The following is a 20332-nucleotide window of genomic DNA, read 5'->3' on the forward strand; positions in this document are numbered from 1 at the left end:
TTTTATGTGCTAATGTCAAGTTGAATTATTATTTATTTATAATGTTGTTATTGTATTTGAATAAAAAATACTTGTATTATTATATAGTTTATTTATTTAAATAAAATAATTTACTTTAACACCCAAATTAACGTTGAACTAAATTCAAGTAGTTTAAAAACGGGAAATCTTGACTTTATTAAATATTTTTCCATTTTTTTAAAAGTTTATTTTTTATATAAAAGTACACAAGCCCAAAAATCAAAAACATCAAATAATAAGTATATATTATAGTAAAAATAGATCAATTAATATACTTGTGAGTATTTATAAATGTTTATAATATTTTATTTCCCCGTCACAAAACAACGGACACAATCAAAATTTGAATAAAAATGTTTTTTGCTTAAAAGTCATGTTCAAAAACAATAAATAAGTTTCTGTCCAATAAGATGGCATATAGTGATTTTTGTTTACACGTGTTGCGTATTTGTATTTTTTCTTTTGTTTTTAACCATTTGGTATGAAAAAACAAATTATATTATTTGGAAATACAAAAAAACTTCATTATGATTTAATGTTTTTTATTTAATAAAAATAGAATAATATATTAATTCTATAAAATCTGAATGGTTTTCTTTTTCCATGTTTTTGACCAGAACAGTATTTATAATAATTATCAACAACTGTAGTAAAATATATAATAAAAATACTACTGTATAATAACATTTAAAATTTTATAGTAGAAGTACAATTAGTTATGATTATAATAAAAATAGCATTGAGAAAGACAAAACAAAATTGGAAAAAAATTGATGCAGAAAACAGCAGTGACAATCCCAAATCGATCAGGAAACACCCGTCTTTTCTTTTTAAAAAAAGTGACAATGGAGCAGAACAAAAGGATGATAAGCTGTTTTATAAGAGCAAAAGTAACTCAGAGTTGAAAATAAAGCAATAACAAATCGAACAACATCGTCCAAAGAAAGTGCTAATTGTTGATGTTTTAAAAGTAAAATAATATAAACCATTTGTAGGAAGAACAGGCTGTTTTTGGGGGACAAGCGAAATGAAACATGTGACCCCAAAATAGAATAATCGAAAAAGACTCCATTTCGACGTATCTTCACAACCAAAAACTGTTTCGATTTCTTTAGTTTTTGTTTAGGTTTATTCTTCTCTTTGAGAACTAATAACATACCAATGTCACTACTCAAAAGCAGTGTCGCGACGTTTCTCCAATTCCCAAAGAAAGTGTACCAAACCTTTACGTCTAATATGATCAACTTTCTAACACTCTGGATGGTCTCTTTTGGCTTTATTACTACCGTCTGGGCTAACAACACCAAAGTCACATGGATGTGTTACCCTTGGCACGCTGGCCTTGTCATCTTTGGTATCCTCTACAATGTTAGACCACACTTCCTCGAGAGATTTGTCGACTTCTTTAAGTTGTTCCATTTGTTCTTACTGACACTTGGCCTTGCTTTCAATTTCATATCAACGACGGAGTTGATTAAAGTCATTAGAAGTAGCTTGTACGACGAGTACTTACTCGACTCTGATAAATTCCTCTTCCCACGATTCCCACAAGGCACACTCTCACTCTTTGTCGACCAAAGTAGCTTTTTTAATCCAACCACATTCAGTGGGAAGATGCTCAATGAGTACTTTGAACTAATTTATATAACCTTCTATGTGTGGGGGTATTTGTCCTTAGGGGTTTGTGCTTTGGAAATAGTTCTTGAAGCAAGGAAAGAGCGTCTTGGGTTGAAAGACTCTTTAAACAATCCATCTAAAGTGAAGAGGTATGTTGATATTGAGTATTTAGTCATGTGTTGGACTTCGACGTTCTCTATTATATTCTTGATCAACATTTTCGTCCCAGGGAAGAGCCCAAGAATATATTTGAAGGATGAGTACACCACAGAAATCACTGGGTTTGGGTTTACAAAGTATTGGAGAGGTACAGTCGACAGAGATGATTCATCGGGAACTTTCCCAAGTGGACACGTCGGCGAGACTATTGCAACCGCCTTTGGTATTTATTACTCACACAAAACACTTGGTAAAATGGTCTTTGTTATGGGATCTTTAATTGCTTTAGCAACGGCTTGGAACCGTTATCACTATATATCAGACTTATTAATGGGGGCTATCTGTGCAATGTTTGGATATCTCATGGCAAACATCCACCTCCAGAGATGCAAGAGAGCAAAGGGTATTTAATTAAACATATATTATATTATGTGTTGTGTTTTTATTTAGAATCAAATTATAATTATGTAATTATAAAGATATTATTGTATTAATTATAATTATTAAAAATAATCTATGTATTATTGTAATTATTATTTTATTATTTAACTACAGTCAAAGACGTCTATTTGTCTTTGACTGAATTGTGTAGAAAAGTTTTTTTAAAATTGAAATTTATTTTTATTAAAAATTTAGTTTTTAATTCAACAAAAGTCACAGACTCGAGAACAAAATATTTAATTGTCGTACACCAAAACGATTGGCCAGTTGTGCGACAAATAAGCAAGTTCGACAATTATAATTACGACAAATAGACGCCTTTGACTGTATATTTTGTTCTTTGTTCCTTCAACCTTTTTAATATTAATAAGTTTAAAAACTAAAACTTTTTTATTAAAATAATGTATTAGTAAATCAATTATAAATATATTAATAATTAATTATAATTTAGTAATTAATAATATTAATTTAATTTTATATACTTTTATAGTTATATTATATTATTCTTATATTAAAAAATTTCATTCAAAAGAACAAATTAAATATTTAAAGTTTTTTTTAAAGTTGGAATAACAAAAATAGCAAACTATTTTTTTAAAACTACAAAATCGATAATTACCGTTGATCAAAATCATTCAGAGACCAAATAATTGTAAGAAGTAAAATAAATAGTTTTAAAACTTTAATTAGTAGTTATTATAAAAATACATTAAAGCGACATCTTATTTTTCGATGAACCTTTTTTTCACTTTTTTAAACCCATTATTTCCAAGATAATCAATGGGAAAAACACCCTTCTGATAATTATTTGGTCACTTTGACTTATGTAAAACTTTGCTTTATGGAATACTATTATTGTTAAATTTTAATAAAAATAAAGTATTATATAGTTTAATAATTTCAAACCAAAAACTATTTTAGTTTTTATTCATTACAAAAATTATTAATTAATATTTATAAATAAATATATAAGTCTTGCAAAAGGCATAGTATTACATAAATCAGAATGACATACGGAACACAAATAACGTTTGTTTTGTGTTTTAAGAATCGTTAAAGAATAAACCAATATCAATGATTTTGTATTGAATTTTTTTGGTTAAATATTATTTTAATCAGTATATACTGAGTTTAATTTGTTTATTAAATAAGTACAAAATCAAACTTAAAATATTGTGGCTTGTTCTAGTTGTAAACCATGAGATATAAATTATTAAAACTCATGTCATAACATCAAACACTTTTCATTTTATCAACGTTCAACTATGCATAAAACAAATACCAAAGAAGTTAATTAATTAAATACATATAATGAATTGTTCACTTTATTACTTAAATTTGTAGAGCTTTTCAAAAGACCTTGAAGATGTATAATGTTCATCCTCGTAATCATATACAACAGGAGTGCTTCCCACTGATATGAAGTCTGTCTCTTTCTTGTTAAAGAGTATGTCTCTGATTTCTTCTTCAATTTCATCATTGAAACAATTAAATAATTCACATGGAAGAGTGTGTCTTGTGTTGATATGTTTTCTAATCAAGATAACTTGTGAACCTTGTAAATGTCTTTGAGATGTAGCTTTGAATTTGCCTTCCATACTGTTAAGAGATTGTGTATCTTGGCTTAAATAGCTCTATTGTTTTCATCAAAATTTTTAGAACCCATTTCTCTTTAATTGGTGGATTTGTGTTTTATATATCAATTATTAATGCTTTATATTACTCATTGAATAATCTTTTACATAGTTGTGGTGTTGGAATTATTATATGTAAAAGTATTTTTTAACAATACCAATGTAAGATATAATATCTCTAATTTATCGGGAATTATGACAGTATTTTATAAATAGAACAAGAAAAACTAAAACAGTTTTTTATTTGTCAAGAAATGAAGTTATTGCCAGTTTGTCATGGGGGCTGAAAACATTTCAAAACACGGGTTATGTAATAATATCCTTTTGCTCGTCTAAAATGCTATTTTTTATAGTTATTTTATCTATATTTATAATTTTTTTTGTAAAAATTGTTGTTTTATCCATATCCAAGCAAAATCAACTGAAATGTTTGTTTGATTTTTTTAACTAATAACTCTAGTTAATGATATCAATACTATTTAATATTTCATTATAAAAAATTCATAATCTCCAACTAATCAAAACTGTATTGACAAATAATAATAACCAGCAAATCAACTGACAAAACTATAAAGAAGGCTTTGTTTATTAGAATTTTTTTAATTTATTAATAGTAATTAAAATGTATAACTAAATTGAAGTTATTTTTTATTTAGATTGGTTCTATTTTTGTTTCGACAAATAAAATAATACACAAAAAAACTTTTCATTTTTTACTAAATAGGTTTTTACAGACCTAATGATATTTGGTACACTGAAGTTAATTAGTTGACTTTAATCAAAGAAGTCTGTCCAAAAAGCACACGGCTTAGTCGACAAATACAACCACTTTTATATATAATAGAACCAATTAATATTAAAAAATGTATATTCTCTAAAAATAGATTAATATTTATTCTATAAAAATTGAATCATTTGTTTAAACCTCCCAACAGTTTTACATTTCACATATTACAACAAACCCACTTTAAAATAGTTGGATATATCCAATTTGTTTATTTTTAATTTGAAGTCGCCAAATGCAATTAATATTCAATTAGATTTACGATTGCCCTATTTCCGTTTTTATATTAAACTTTTAAATACAAACAGATTAAAAGCTATTTATTATTCAGTAATTCCAAAGTCATCCGTTGATTAACTTCTTCTGTTAATCTTATCATCATTTCGAGCCAAAAAACAGTCACACTTTTAAAATATTAAAAAATATTATTTATCCATGACTATAATGTGTAACAAACACATATAAATAACTACGATAACTTTTTACATTTCAAAAATTTTCACCATATTCTTAATTAAATGTATTATTAATTACTCATCTTCTTTTCTATTTTATTACATGAAGACTCCACTAACTCCACACACTTTTTACAAAAGTAACATTTTTTAAGCCTCTCAAATTTAGTTATTGATTCACATTCCTTATTCTCTAACACAATCACTGCCAAATATGATATTACAAAGTGTTGCAGTGACTCTAATAACAAAAACAACACTAAAAATGGTTAATTTTATTGAGTCTCAACATGCGCCTCTTTATTTTCTTCCTTCACTTCTACATTGTCAAAAACTACTTTTAAATCTTCTTTTGGTAGTTCCTTCTTCTCTTCTTTTGCTTCAACCACATCCAACGGTTCTTTGATTTCACTTTTCTCCGTGACAACAATGGGAGTGTCTTCAACGGGCGCTTCTTCCTCTTCTTTTGTCCAATACTTCTCAATCCCTCTATAGAAGTTATCCACCTTCACAGCACCTTTGATCATCCAATCAGTCGTAAGCATCGATGTGATACTCTCCGATGTGTATGAACCAAACGACGTCTTTGAAGTTCTTCCCGGATGTTTAACGTCAAACTTAAGTGCTTGGTCGACACAAACTCTCTCCTTCCACTCCTGGAACGACGGCGCCGACAACCACTCCTTCAAAAATGCAATTCCATAGTCGTTCGCTGGTGTATTTGCTATTTCATTCCACGACACGCTTGTCACTTTCTTTGCAAATGGGGCAATTGTGTTCAAAAGCCCTTGGACATACCACTCGACGCCCAACATGACATTGTCGATTTGTTTTCTCTGGTACATCTCCTTCATTTGCAATATGAACAATTTGTCTTCACGAGTCTCCGCAATGACGTTCTGAACATCCTTTTGACAGCGCACTTTCCCGTTGTCCAAATTAATAACAACATCCCAGTCTTTAGTCAACTCGGAGAAGATGGGTGATGTCGTCCCAATGACATACCCGTCGGCACCGATGATCTTATCGAGCCAACTTGTTGGGAAATGTGGGATGATGGGGTGTGTTGGCGTGTCGATTTTAAGAGGAAATGCCAATGAATTTGGGCAGTCTCCTTTAGTCTGGAAAAATGTTCCTGGGATAGACGACATGATGAACAAAAGGGAGAGGGATGTGTTAGCTGGTATCTGTGAGTAAAGTACTGTTCTAAATGGCAACAACATCAGTTTAATGATTTTAGTGATATTAGAGAGTAACGCCTCTGTTGGAATAATTGGAGTAGGAACTACCTTCGATGCGTCCATAGCGTTGTAAAGTGCTGTTAAGAGTTGAGGAGAAGGTCTTGTGAATAAAGAGTAATAACAGTTTAAGAGTTTGTTGAGTGGATCGATCAGAAAAGTTGTAGTCAACAAGACCAACGCGTGCGTGGGATATACTAGTGATACCCCATACATCCTTTGAATCGGTTGCGATGACGGGACGATGAAATAAATTGGGTTGTGGTTTGTGTCTGCAAACGCAAGAGTTGGAAGCAATCCAAAGATATATGGAGTGTTTTGTGGCAATTCAGGATATGCGTATATTTGCATTGAACTGCGGGGTATATACACCAAGCTTTTAATAATACCACTCATCTATTTGAAATTTAGAGTCCTCTTTTTTTCAGTTTTGACTTTGAAAAATGACGTTTTGAATTTGGATGAACAAACGAAATTAATGAGGAATTATTAATTTGTGGTAAATATTTTATTTATCATTCTAATGGTTTATAGTATCATTTATTATTAAATATATAGATTTTTGGATTAATTTCAATTAATTACTTTGTATTATCTAAAATAGTATTATTAATTTATAAATATAGAAAAATAAACATTTAAAAAAAGTGTAATAAATTATTAATTAAAACAAAATTAATTTTTATTAAATTATTATTATTAGAAGAAAGTTAAACTTCAAAAATCAATAGTAAAAATTTACTATTATTTTAAAAATATAAACAAATTAAACTTAATAATACTTTTTAATTTAAATATTAATTCAAAAAATCACAGAGTTTTATTAAATTTCAACGTTTTTGTGTTCAAATTTAAAATCTTGAAATTCTGATTGAAATGATGCAGAAAGAGGTGCAAAATTTATTGATTAAAATAGCCCAGAAAGTGAACCCGACTTTTAACCCGGACTTTGAGGATTATGAGCATGTGATTCTTCCATATTATCTCGACGCGATCATGAGTCCAAATCAACAGACCTCTCCTTCATCTATAGACAAGATGAAAGTGACTGTGATCAACGGAGAGATGAAAACTGGCTTTTACAAAGGGGAGTACATCATCACTAACATGTTTCCGACACTCTTATCGAACTTTGGTGCTACGACTGGGAAATATGTCTACCAAGTTATCATCCAAGTAGACGGTCTTCTTCAAATTGGTATTTGTGAGAGCACTGAGTCCTTCGACAATTCGCGAGGAATTGGAGATTTTTCGGACTCGTATGCGTATGACGGGTACAGAAAGTGTTTATGGAACGGCAAACAAATTCCTTTTGGTTCGAAGTGGAAGCAAGGGGATGTTGTCTCGATCTGTGTAGACTTTGACAATAAAACGATGAAAGTATTTTTGAATGAGAAAGACTGCGGTATTGCATTCACTGATATGGGCACTGAACCACCCAAGAATACATACTTTGGTGTTACTGGGTCTGTTGGGAGTAAGTTCATTGTGAATTATGGGGAGTTCCCTTTATTATTTAGAGAAAAGTTTCCTGAATACACTCCTGTAGCGCAACAACCAACAAAAAGTGCAGACAAAGAGGGGGAGGCGCTTAAAGTTGCGATATTGGAATGTTTAAATGACGAGAGCAATGCTTCGGTATTAGTGCTTGAAGCACTCTTCACACGCTTTATGTCACTTGTTGTGAATAGTAAAGTGATCTGCGTCAGGCACTTCATCACACTTTTGTTTGAGTGCCATAAAGAAAAGAAAATGCAGAAGTTTGTGGTGATGTTGAAGCATTTGGTCCACGAGAGTGACATCGAAACGATTTTTGATATCTTGATGGAGTGGTATTATGTCTTCACGTCACATTTCACTTACGACAACGAACAAACGATTCAACTCACACAACTCATCGTCGAGTTCTTGAATGAAATGATGAACTTTGCTTGTAAGAACATCAACAAGTTATTCCAATTCATCGACATCATTTTCACGAAAACAGCAGTGATTTCATTCGCGGAGTACACAACTTTAACAACAAAAATTACTTTGGCGCAACCACCAGAAGAATTACTCTTCAAGTTGAACGAAAAACATAAGAAGCAACTGGAGAACGACGAAACTCTTCTCAAAGCACTTGACGCTAACAAACTGTTGGACGAGTTCATTAGACACTACAGTCTGCGACATAACATTGCGGATGAAGCTGAAGATAACGACGGAGCAATGGAAGTGACACTCAGAATTACTTTTGCCCTCTTTGATTCGTTGTTGAAGGAGAACAAGCCGTTTGTGTTCAACAATAAGTTCTTGTTTGATACGCCGAAACAATTTGAAGACTTTGATCGACTTGGCGGGACAGTCAGTTACTTGAAGAAGACGTTCCCAATTAAAGACAACGACGCGGACTATGAATATCAAAGAAGAGTCCACCGTGCTGTTCTGTTCTTCTACAACAACACAATTCCATTCTTCTCGAAAATTGAAATTGTCTGTCGGAAAATGGTTGGGATAACCAACACGCTTGAGAGAGACATCGATTGGTTGGACTATTTGTGGATGGCTTCGTCTTTTATTGTTCCGTGTCGATTTGAAATACAGCAGAAGATGTTTGAGATGATAGTGAACGCGATGAATGTGTGTGACGCAGTCCTTTTTGTGCACGAGCCGTACTTATCAACCGTCGTGTCGTTGTGTCGAAATTTGCGACAGATGATCGTCTTCAAGTACCAGCAAACGATCATTCAACAATTAAAAGAACCCATGGGCGTGTGTGCGAATATGTTCATTTCGTTTTTGAACAACAAGGACATAGCAAAGCCGGGACTGAATACTACCATTTTCCTTTCGCTTGCACTTCTGATCTCCAAATTGCCACATTTAGTTGAAACCATCACGCCGGCGAATCGGATTATTCTGTTTGAACAAGTTTTTAAGTCATTTAAAATGGACGAGGAGGACCGATACAAGCGCGCAATGTTTTTCATTCGAATTGCATTCCCCGTGCCTTTCTACCAGATCAAAGGCAATGTCGCAGAGTATAATAACTACAAGAATGTGATGAATCAAATCATTATGGAGTACTTCAAAGTGGGGGAGAATGCGATGGAGACACATAAAACAGTCTTAGAATTCATCTCAAAGAATTTGGACCAACTTCTCTTGCTGTTGGATAAAGAGCGACTGAACAACGAGGAGATAAAGGCGTTTGAATTACTCACATCAAACATGTTAAGTGGGACAGATCTGTTGGACGCGTTGTCCTTCTACTTTGGCAAGTTATATACCGACCACGCACTTGCTACGAAATTTTTGCAGTATTTGACATTTGTGTTATATCAATGCACTGTAAGAAATGGGAACAGCCGCCGAGGGAGAATGATACATAACATACTTGTCTCATTGCGGCTGTTACTGTTGAATGCACTTTCGAATATTTTGAATTCAATGGACCAAGAATCACGAATGGCGTGGTTTTTGCAAGACGGGTTGGTGACACAAGAGATCGCCAAAGGGATAGAAGGGATCGAGAAAGGGTCCACCTCGATATTTTCATTTGACATTGACTATCAGACGGCATCGTGGGATCGGTGGAGGACGCCGACATACACCGAACAAATTTTGACTGACTTGAAAGTGTTTGAAAAGGAGGCGATGGGTCATGTAATGGCTGTCGTTGAGTTCATCAAAAGTGCTCTTGAAGAGAAGAAAAAGAAAGGGTCAAAAACAGTCACCGTCACCCCATCGTTCCGGGGACGAGCGTCAGAAACTTCATTTGAAATGGAAGTTGAAGAAGATGAAGACAAATTGTGTTTCATTTGTTGTAGCAATAACGCAGACACAATCATGCTCCCGTGCAAACATTCAATGTGTGCAACTTGCATCGAGAGGTACATGGAGAACCATAACGAGTGTCCATTCTGTAAAGCCAAGATCGAGGGTTTAAAGAAGCGAAGTGAGATGGGAATGGATGGGGAAAGTTCCACAAAGAATATTTGATGGTGAAGTTCTATTTATTTCTGCTAAAGAGGTGGTCTTTTTCCAAAACCATTAACTAATAGTAAAATACTATAATAAACTAATTTCTTCCGTTCGACTTTTTGACTATCAAAAAGACTTTGTAACTCAATCAGTGTTATTCCTCCCAACAGAGCGCAGCGAAGTTTCTGATTTGGAAAAGCTTTTGGTTACCAGCGAAGAGTCTTTCGCCCTTAAAAGTTGTGTCGTGATAAGTCGAAGAGAACCTGATGTGTTGTCTACTTGAGCCGTCGTTGCAGACGACAAAAGCGCAATTTTCTAATACGACTTTAGGCTCAGCATTGTCTCGAATGAGTAAAATATTTCTGTTATCGATTCGTGGGTATATGGGGGTGGGTGGGATCATGACGGGGTTACGGAGAGTGAAGACGAAGTGCTTCAAATCCTCAGTCACCCACGTGTTTTGTTTCTCGGGGATTTTACCAAAGAAGCCGCCGAAGCATTGTCCCGTTGTTGTTTCTGCAAGTACCATCACATTTTTAAGGCCTTTAACTTTCGCATAGAAATCACGGGCATACAGCGGTTCATTTTCATTTGAATACACCACTTGAAACTTCGAACACTTCGTCCAGTCTTTCAGTTTGTCTAAGTTCTTCTCAGTCAGTGCAAATTTGTTGATCACACGAGTGTCGGGAGGAAGTTCTTTGGTGAGTGGAACGATCAACGGTTTGACCTCCTCAAACTCTTTCTTCTCGGGGACGACTAATGTGTTCGTTTGTGACGTCGCAGTCGACCCCATGTTATTCACTAAGTTCTTATGACCATAAAAATTGACCGTCCCAAAGTTTTGAAAATTCTCAATTTGAAGTGTTTTGAATGAGTTCGTCGTGCCACACTTGTCCATCCTTCTTTGGTTATTTTTCAGTTCATTGCTTGCGAGCTTGTTCGAACAGATACTTCTCAAGAGACATCACACCCAAACACAAATAAGAATTGGGAAGATCTTGCCAACTCAATTATAACTTACTATTAATATCAGTATAGTTTCATTCTAGTTATTTTTAAATTTGGATTGGTGATTTTTCTAATCTCGTCTAATTTTTTTGAATCAAATAATCCCATAAATGCTTTTAATTAATAAAAAACATGTTTTTGGTATTTTTTTATTAGTTTTTTTTTTCTTTTTTTTATTTGTCGCATTTTTGGAACAGAAATTATTTCAATAAGTTAAAATTCTAAATTTAAAAAAAATCTTGTTGTTTTGTTTGTTGTGTTTTTATATACAATATTGACACTCTACCTCTAAATTAAACAAAATATTAATTTAAAATAATTTAAACCATAGTATAGTTAAATATTCTTTAACCAAAAACATCATAATCTATTTTATTTTTATAGAATTAAAATGGTTTCTATATACTAAAAATTATCAATAAAAAATATTGCATAAGGTAAAGTTTTGCATAAGGCAGAGTTACCATACTATTTATATGAACACAACAAATATTATTTACATTTATGTAAATAATATTTGTTTTAAAATATAATTATCAAAACAAAAAATGTGCCAAAAAAATGTACTATATTTGTTATTAATTATAACACAATAAAATAGTAAATACTGCAACACAAGAAACAGATTAGTTATTCATACAGATGACAGGGTCTTTCGAGAGGTTTTGCATTATCATTAGTCCGTCTGGTGACAGTTTGAGTTGGTTTAAGTTGACTGAGTTTGCAAAGGAGAAGACGACTATTTGGGCTGTCTCGACTAATGTTTCAAAATTATCGACGACAACGTATTGCGTCTTTTTTGAGACGGCGAACCTGTTGTGTGCCAATACGCTCTGAATGTTTTGTTCGATTGGTACATACACTCCGTTGAAAGGGAAGAAGACGACAATGGTGTAAAAGAGAAAGAGAATCTGTAAGATGCGCTGTGACACAAAACACAAAATGGTGATTTCCGTTGAAGCGAATAAGAGGAAGAATGTGTTTAAGAAGCACAAGAGCCAAAATGCAACAACTCCGCCTAACAGAAATTTCGAGACGATAATTTTCTGAGGAAGACTCCCGATGTGTTCGACTCGTTCATTTGAGAGTATATGATACTTCACTACTTTTGCGTTGAATACAATCGACTTGATCTCAGTCGGCGTGATGAAAAAGAACGCGGCGACTAATCCCAAAAAGATGAAGACGCCATCGACGAAATACGCGAGGACAACAGAGACGCAGTAAGTCAATATTCCAATGATCAGCACTTTCGAGTGAAGTATAGAGAAGTGTTTATATATAATAGTATATCCGTTGCACGTTATAGTGACCAACCCGATGATGATGATATCAGAAAATGTGCTACACATCCTGCTCATGATGTCGAAGTTGTCATACTTCAATCCGTATTTGTTGTACATGTAAAAGTAACACACCGAAAACACTTCTCCCACTACAACGAAAAACAGCGCCGTGACGTGCACAATTTGGATGATCGTTATTTTGTTGAACCACAACGTACACACACCACCCACAAACACCGACACAACAAACAATATACATAAGAGAATCCATGTCGTCATATACTGTTTATAATCCCCAAGAGACAATTCAGAGTCCCCGTTTAACATATGAAGCGTGTAGTTCAATTCGATATTGGTCGACCTCCCGCATCGGAGAATATACACAGAATATAAGTCCGACTCTCTCACGGTTAAATACAAGGAACTGTTCCGTCGCGAAATGTCATATATATTATAGCTCTGGCATGTGTCCATTTGTTCACAGGTGACTTCGTCTATTTTGTACTGTCCCCGACACATCGAAATGATGACGGAAGACTCCGTAGGTTCTCTAATTGGAGCCGTTTGAAAGTATAAGGTTCCGTTGTTGCCATAGTGATAAGTCACTAGCTTGGTTACACGCTTGGAGAAGTCTTGCTTCTTTTGAATGTACAAGGACATCCCTCCTAATGCAAAAAACAACAGGAGCACCCATGTTGTTTTCATTGTATACTTTTAATGTTCTGACTGTTCTTGACAGGATTTTGAAAGTTGATTTCACTACTTTTCATCCACATTTTACTATAATTTATAGTTTTGTTATGATTAAGTATAATAAATACCACAGATTACTATTTTTGGAATGATTAGTTTGCATTTTTTCTTTCGATATTCAATATTATTAAAAAATTAGTTACTTATCTATTTTAAATATTTCATTCAAAAAACATTAATTCGCATTATAATTGTTAAAAAACTCTTCTGTTATTGAAAAAATAATTTTTTATTGAAAATTTGTGGTAATATAAATAACTCTTTTAAATGATAAAAATAACCATAAAATAAACTATAGAGTTAAAGAGATACAAAGAACCAAGAAAAGTAGATGCATAAAGGAACAATAGCACCACACTGGGCCCAATTCATTCGAGGAGAGGTGGTGGAGTCGAAAGGAGAAGTGAACAACACAAAGCGTTACATGGTAGAGGACGAAGAAACGAAGAAGCATTTCACTTTGATACTCGACGATTGTTGGCATCAGACGGATTTGCGTGTCGGGGAAATCATCCACATCATATTTCTCGAGGAAAGGTTTACTTATATACTTCCTGACACTATTTCACTGACTAACACTTCTCCTTTGTTACTTATTGAGTACCCGGACGTCATGATTAACACTACTGGTGTTGTCAACTCGATGTTTTGTAATCGAAAGACTATTATAAGCGGCTATGTGTATTCGGATGAATCAATTGAAGCAGCGGAGATCGGGACAGTCATCCACGAGTCTGTCCAGCATGTCATCATCACTGATATGAAAGAGTTTAACCGCCAAATTTTCAGGGAGCTGGTTGAGGAAATCACCGACGAGCGGCTTACTAAAGTGTATTGTCTCGGACTGACCCGCGAGCAGTTTATCGTGCGCGCGATGGAGTTTTACAACTCAGTGAATGACTGGTTCACGTGTTGGAGGAAGCATTGTGTAGAAACACAAAAGCGTGAACTTCCCGTGAAAGAGTTAGTTGCCGCTGAGGCGCAGTTGCAGTCGTACATCTTTGGGTTTAAAGGGTCGATAGACATCTTGTTGAAGAATGATGAAGGGGAGGTGTTAGTAGAAATGAAGACGGGCAAAGCAAAGCCTGAGAATGAAGCACAAGTCACGTTCTACTTTCTACTGTTGAGTGGGTTCTTAGAGAAACAGTACCATCAATTTTCAGGGCTACTCAATTACGTCCACAAAGACGAGAACCGCTTTGAACAAGTGCAACCAACACTTCCCAATTTGGGGAACATCGCGCGACTAAGAAATGAGTTGGCGGTGTATATGGTTGACTCGAGAATACCAAACGAAATGCAAATTAGTAAGACGGAAGTGGCGTGCAGGTATTGTGCGTTCACGAAACATTGTGCGCTTGTGTGTTTGAATGATGGTATCGATTTTGGAAGAGACGAGATATCTCACTTGAGCGATAGAGAGAGGCAATTCTACATGAAATACCTGAAAATAATGCGAAGTGAAATTCGGCGAGTCGACGAGGAGAATGTCAAGCGGTGGACGACTCCAGATGATGCGCCCGCGTTGAGCAGAAAGGCGAAATTGACGAAACGCGAATTGACAAAGAAGCGTCCGGACTATTACATCTACACGTTTGAAGGAGACATCACATATTACGAGGGGCTCACTTGTGTATCGAGTGAAGATGGGAAAATTAATATAGTGAAGGGGTACATGATGCCACCTGAAGAGAAAGACTGGAAAGTTGAAAAAGAGGTTGTTGTTATAGACGATGACAGTGAAGCAGCCACACAAGACACCATTGAAATAGTTGGGAAGAGTGAAAAAGTGTTAGGGACTGTCTTAAAACGAGTACGAATACGAACACCACAGAGGATGTTCTATGATAAAGATGTTGGGTATCGGCTGGATCGGTTCATTGGTAATAACAGTCTGATGTCGACCATGAACATGATAGGAAAGTTGATGGAAGATAGTGATGAAATGAAAAGGATAAGAGACTTGATCATCAACAATGTGTCTTGTCCTGTTGTACAATTTGCGGAGAGTTTGATTTCACAGAAGACCACTATTATGACAAATATCGATGAGGACGAGTTTGGGTGGGTGTTTGACCAAATTAATATCGACCAACATGAACCCGTGATTAAGACGTATGACCAGATGAATGAGTTTCTTGTGGGCACTCTTGCAGGGTCACATAACATTACTCCCATACTTGGACTCACACCAGAAATGGCGATCACTGCAATCGTTGGGTTTTGTAGAGGAACGACAAAAAGAGTGTTCGTCACAGCATCGTCGAGCGATTTACTCAATAGGATCAAAGAAAAACTTCCACCGGAGCGAACGATGTTGTACTCTGACATGGACGCGCTTCTGAAAGAAAACAAAGTCATTGAAGATGTGATAGAAAATCATCCGTATGTGCTTGCACCGTGCAGTAGCGCGACAAGAAAGTTTATCCAATCTCTCCAATTTGACGTCGCGATAATTGCCGACGCCATTAATTTCAATGTCATTCAAGCACTTGCCGTATTCTATTTGACCGAGACAGTGTGGCTGTTTGAGGGAGCGAAGACGACGCAATTGGATGAAGGAGAGGCTCTCGACAAACAAAGTGTGTACACTGTCTTCAGTGGGAAAAGTAAGTATTCGTTGTCTGCAATACTCGACAAAGAAGTTGCGGAGAGTTTGAAAGCACAAACGTTGGATATTGAAGATTTGGGGTTTAACTCGACTGAGTTGAACGACTTGTGTAATTGATGCATTTGAGTGAGTTGTTTGAGGTGCTTCGTGTCACAACGTGTCAATAGAAAGTAAATTACATGAGCCTCATCACCTCGTAGAAGTCTTTTTTAACATCTGCTGTGTTTAAGTTAATCAAAGAGACAGTTGTTTGTGTTTGGGAGGAACAGACTGAACGAGCATTTTGTTCGTATGAATTTTGGTTACTTCGCGTACAATTTTGTATTTGTTGGAAGAGAAGTGCGATTTCCACTTCTTTAAAGAACTGAGAGAGTTTCAGTTTAGTGAAAATTTCAAGTGGGTGATATCCACCGACGTTCATAAAGACGGAAATTTTGGTGATGTTCGATGGCGTTTCAATCGCGTCGATTTTGTCGCAGTCGGTGATTGTTAACTCTTTTAGTTTCGAAGGGAGTTTTGATAAAACTTGGGGGCGAAGACCAATTGACTCAATTGCATATCCGCGAAGTGCACCAGCTGGCAATGAAACAGTGAGTGCTGTGATATTCACGCATTTGTCAATGAAACATGCCTGACTTGTGTCGAGTTCTTTGAGTGAAGAAGGAATGATGTTGTTGCTACACAATTTTGGGATGGTCAAATGTACTAGCTTCTTATTGTAACGCACTTCTCTGGAGCATTTCAATACGCGAAGGGTTAAAAGGTTTTCGGGGCATATAAGGAAGGTTTTTAAGTTAGAGATGTGCAATTCGGTCAATGTAGTGGGTAAAGCCACTGATTTCTGTAAAGTTCCCACCTCAAAGTACTCCAATTTGGCGGTCGATAAATCTGACATTTCTGGTTGTGTCTCGAAGTCTTGAATTTCAAGGCGTTTGAGTGATTTTGAAATGCAGAGTTTCTTAATGTTTTTGATGTTATCAGTAAACACGATATTTGTTAATGAAGTGCACCGACTAAAATCCAACACGGTTCCTTCGTAATTCATTGGGTAATACAACTGCATCAGAGTAGTGTTTTCGTTTAATGGAACTTTTGTTTCGTCGAAGGATTGGAAGGAGAGTCCTGGAAGCAACACGAAGATAACTGGCATTTTAGTGAATGGTGAGAAACTGTAGTAAAAGTGTTTTACGTTGTAGTTGAGATTCGACTGCACCAACTTCACTGTTTGTAAATCGTCGAAGTTAACGTGATTGACTAAGATATCGACTTTCAGTTCTTGGAATTGAATGACCAACTTTTGAAAGTCGTCGAGTTCACTGTCATAGTCAATGGAAAATACGATTTGGGAGAGTCGTGGGAATAGTCTGATGTTCTTGAGTACATGTGTTAGCTCGTTGATATTGCCGGATGGTAGAATGAGTTTTTGGACCTTTTTCATAATACAAGTGATATGCTCGACACTTCCTTTAAAATTGATAACACGGGGAAAGATAAATTTCTTCGAAGTGCATTGGTCCAGTGTACTTTGGACGTCATAGAGTACTTCGATGTTGAGTATTGCGGGGAATATAGTTGGAAGAAAAAAGAGGGAGAAACATGGTAAGCGGATTGTTTGGATTGAAGGAAAGTACAGTTTGACCCTTGTGAGTATTTCATCGGATGCATCTTCCGTAATGAGCGGAAATGAGTTCGTAAACATCGTTTGGACAGCTTCAAAGCACTTTTTGTTAATGCGGAGAAATTCTGACAATGTGTGAAATGAGTTGATATAAAGAATGACGTTCTTAAGAAAGACAGTCTCGAGTAAGACCATAATTTGATTTGTGATATATCTAGATTGTGTCAATCTCAATCGAACAATGAAAAAAATCAATATAGTTTAAGTTTACAGTGGTATTCACTTTAAATCCTTTACCCGGCATTTTTAATAATTTTTTATGCATTTTAATAAAACTGTTTTCATAATTTTTATTAATTCGGAAATTATAATAAATTGTATTAACACGTTAAATAAAACAAACGGGAAAAGAGAAAAAAAGATTGGAAACAAAATAATTCGAGTTTTACAAATAAATCAAACGGCACGAAAATAAATCAGTCGGAACATTAATAAATACATTTTGCATTTATAATTAATTCACTTATTTTTAAATTATTTCGTCACCAAATCAATTTTAGTAAATTTTTATTTAAATAATTATAATGTTTCATATTTTGATTATCGTAACTTGAAATAACACACGAACCGCTCTTCTTTAGAATACATTGATGCTACTGACCCCGGGAGTCGCTCAGATTACCTTGAAAATGCTCCCGAACCACAACAAGGTGTTCCTTTAGAGGCTCTACACGTTGAACCTTTTTTCCCACCTGACAACACAAAGAAAAGGTGAGGAAGACCCCCGAAAACAGTTGAAGAAAAAGATGACAACAAGAAAAAAGCATACAGAACCGTATCTTTAAAGACGAAACAGGAATTGGTCAAGGCATTTAGAACAGCAACAACCATTGACCCGATGCAGTTCTCACTTGATCTTGGTATACCCATAGACAATTGCAAATATCTTGTTAACAAATTGATTAAAGGTGAAAGTATTTACCCTGTTAATCATTATCACAGAAAGAGCCGCACCACTCCCTTTCAAAAGCTTGTCGGGGCTGCGCTTAAAAATAATCCAACCGACTCTATCGCAAAAGTGAGACGCAAAATGGTTGAAGTGCTTGTTGTTGGTAATATACAAGACATCAATGTTGTTGAAACTTTGGATACCGAAATACTAGACAACCTGTCTCAAAAAATAAAAAATATCGAAGATAATTTTAAGACAGCAGAGTTGTTAAAAGAAAAAGTAAAAGAAGCAGAACAATTAGTGCCTTTGGAGGCTTCATTTTTGAGAATGATAAAAGGTAAAATCATAAATGGAGATGCTGGAGATTTGGGAACACTATCATTCAAAAGAGCAACAAATAGAGGAGCAGAAGCCAACGGCGAAGACAATAAAACAAGATGTATAACCGCGATTCAAGAACTAAATGATAAAATTAACGCGGGTTATACTTGGGTGTGCATAGACGAGACCGCCTGGACAATTGCCTGTACTTCTGTTTATGGATGATCTCCAGTGGGTAAGAAGTGTTTTTTAACTAAACTGAAAGGGGGAATGAGTCTAACTTCCACTGCAGCTATTGATAGTAGTGGTATGGGTCACTGTAACCTTGTGTGTGGGAGTAACGAAAAAGAAATATTTAATAGTTATTTCAAAAGACTCATGTCGGTTTATGATGAAGCAAAGATAAGAGTCGTATTTTGGTGTGATAACTGTTCAATTCATAATGATATTTCAGCTATGGTTAACGGTACCCAACATTGTATCGTTTTCAATGCAGCATATTCACCCGAACTCAATTTTGTTGAGAATGTTTTTGGTTTTTGGAAGCGAAGAACAGAGGAAAGCATCAGAAATTGGGAAAATCTTCAAGACATGATTGAAAAAATAAAAAAAATCATTTGAAGAAATTCAAGCACCTGAAATCAACGCGTCAATGCAGCGGTGCAGAAATGAAATATGGCGACGAGCTTTTGCAAGAGAAGATTTATAATTTCTTATTGTTGGCTTTTTGTTAAAGATATTTTAAGTTCAATAAACGAACAATTATTCATTGTTTTGTTATAATTATTTAAATAAAAATTTACTAAAATTGATTTGGTGACGAAATAATTTAAAAATAAGTGAATTAATTATAAATGCAAAATGTATTTATTAATGTTCCGACTGATTTATTTTCGTGCCGTTTGATTTATTTGTAAAACTCGAATTATTTTGTTTCCAATCTTTTTTTCTCTTTTCCCGTTTGTTTTATTTAACGTGTTAATACAATTTATTATAATTTCCGAATTAATAAAAATTATGAAAACAGTTTTATTAAAATGCATAAAAAATTATTTAAAATGCCGGGTAAAGGATTTAAAGTGAATACCACTGTAATTTTTTTTTATTATAATTATGGTCAATTTATATTTATATAAATATTTTTTGGTTGAATAAGTAATTATAAATCTGTGTTTTTAATTAAAGATTTACTATAAGATGAATTATTTTGTTATATTATAAAACCATATTAATTTAGTTTAGAAACCATATTATAATATTTTAACAAAATATAGTTAATAAAATATTAGATATATTATAACATAAATGTATATAATATTTAACAAAATTTTTTAATAACATTTAATATAACATTTAAAATATATAAAAAATGATTATTAATAAAAAAAATAAAATTATAATTTTATAACTAGACTTTTTTATTATAAAGTGGTATAAATAATAGTTAATAAAAACCATAAATTAT

General features: G+C 34.2%; 7 protein-coding genes across 7 annotated transcripts; 3 read left to right on the forward strand and 4 right to left on the reverse strand.

Annotated features, from left to right (window-relative positions):
* Positions 1-1182: 1182 nt before the first annotated feature.
* Positions 1183-2208, forward strand: EIN_198040 (hypothetical protein; the record flags this gene model as incomplete). The annotated part of the gene is made up of 1 exon (XM_004183149.1): positions 1183-2208. The coding sequence occupies one exon, from the start codon at positions 1183-1185 to the stop codon at positions 2206-2208; it is 1026 nt and encodes a 341-aa protein (XP_004183197.1).
* Positions 2209-5386: 3178 nt separating this feature from the next.
* EIN_198050 (hypothetical protein) lies at positions 5387-6745 on the reverse strand (the record flags this gene model as incomplete). The annotated part of the gene is made up of 1 exon (XM_004183150.1): positions 5387-6745. The coding sequence occupies one exon, from the start codon at positions 6743-6745 to the stop codon at positions 5387-5389; it is 1359 nt and encodes a 452-aa protein (XP_004183198.1).
* Positions 6746-7225: 480 nt separating this feature from the next.
* Positions 7226-10333, forward strand: EIN_198060 (hypothetical protein; the record flags this gene model as incomplete). The annotated part of the gene is made up of 1 exon (XM_004183151.1): positions 7226-10333. One exon carries the CDS (start codon positions 7226-7228, stop codon positions 10331-10333), a length of 3108 nt encoding a protein of 1035 aa, XP_004183199.1.
* Positions 10334-10469: 136 nt separating this feature from the next.
* EIN_198070 (hypothetical protein) lies at positions 10470-11216 on the reverse strand (the record flags this gene model as incomplete). Its single annotated transcript, XM_004183152.1, has 1 exon — positions 10470-11216. The coding sequence occupies one exon, from the start codon at positions 11214-11216 to the stop codon at positions 10470-10472; it is 747 nt and encodes a 248-aa protein (XP_004183200.1).
* A 736-nt stretch (positions 11217-11952) lies between these two features.
* Positions 11953-13317, reverse strand: EIN_198080 (hypothetical protein; the record flags this gene model as incomplete). Its single annotated transcript, XM_004183153.1, has 1 exon — positions 11953-13317. The coding sequence occupies one exon, from the start codon at positions 13315-13317 to the stop codon at positions 11953-11955; it is 1365 nt and encodes a 454-aa protein (XP_004183201.1).
* A 379-nt stretch (positions 13318-13696) lies between these two features.
* On the forward strand, positions 13697-16093 carry EIN_198090 (DNA replication helicase DNA2, putative; the record flags this gene model as incomplete). Its single annotated transcript, XM_004183154.1, has 1 exon — positions 13697-16093. The coding sequence occupies one exon, from the start codon at positions 13697-13699 to the stop codon at positions 16091-16093; it is 2397 nt and encodes a 798-aa protein (XP_004183202.1).
* Positions 16094-16151: 58 nt separating this feature from the next.
* On the reverse strand, positions 16152-17789 carry EIN_198100 (hypothetical protein; the record flags this gene model as incomplete). Its single annotated transcript, XM_004183155.1, has 1 exon — positions 16152-17789. One exon carries the CDS (start codon positions 17787-17789, stop codon positions 16152-16154), a length of 1638 nt encoding a protein of 545 aa, XP_004183203.1.
* Between the last annotated feature and the right edge of the window lie 2543 nt (positions 17790-20332).

This window comes from Entamoeba invadens, assembly GCF_000330505.1.
Source record: "Entamoeba invadens IP1 unplaced genomic scaffold scaff_1105074724332, whole genome shotgun sequence".
Classification (NCBI taxonomy): domain Eukaryota; phylum Evosea; order Mastigamoebida; family Endamoebidae; genus Entamoeba; species Entamoeba invadens.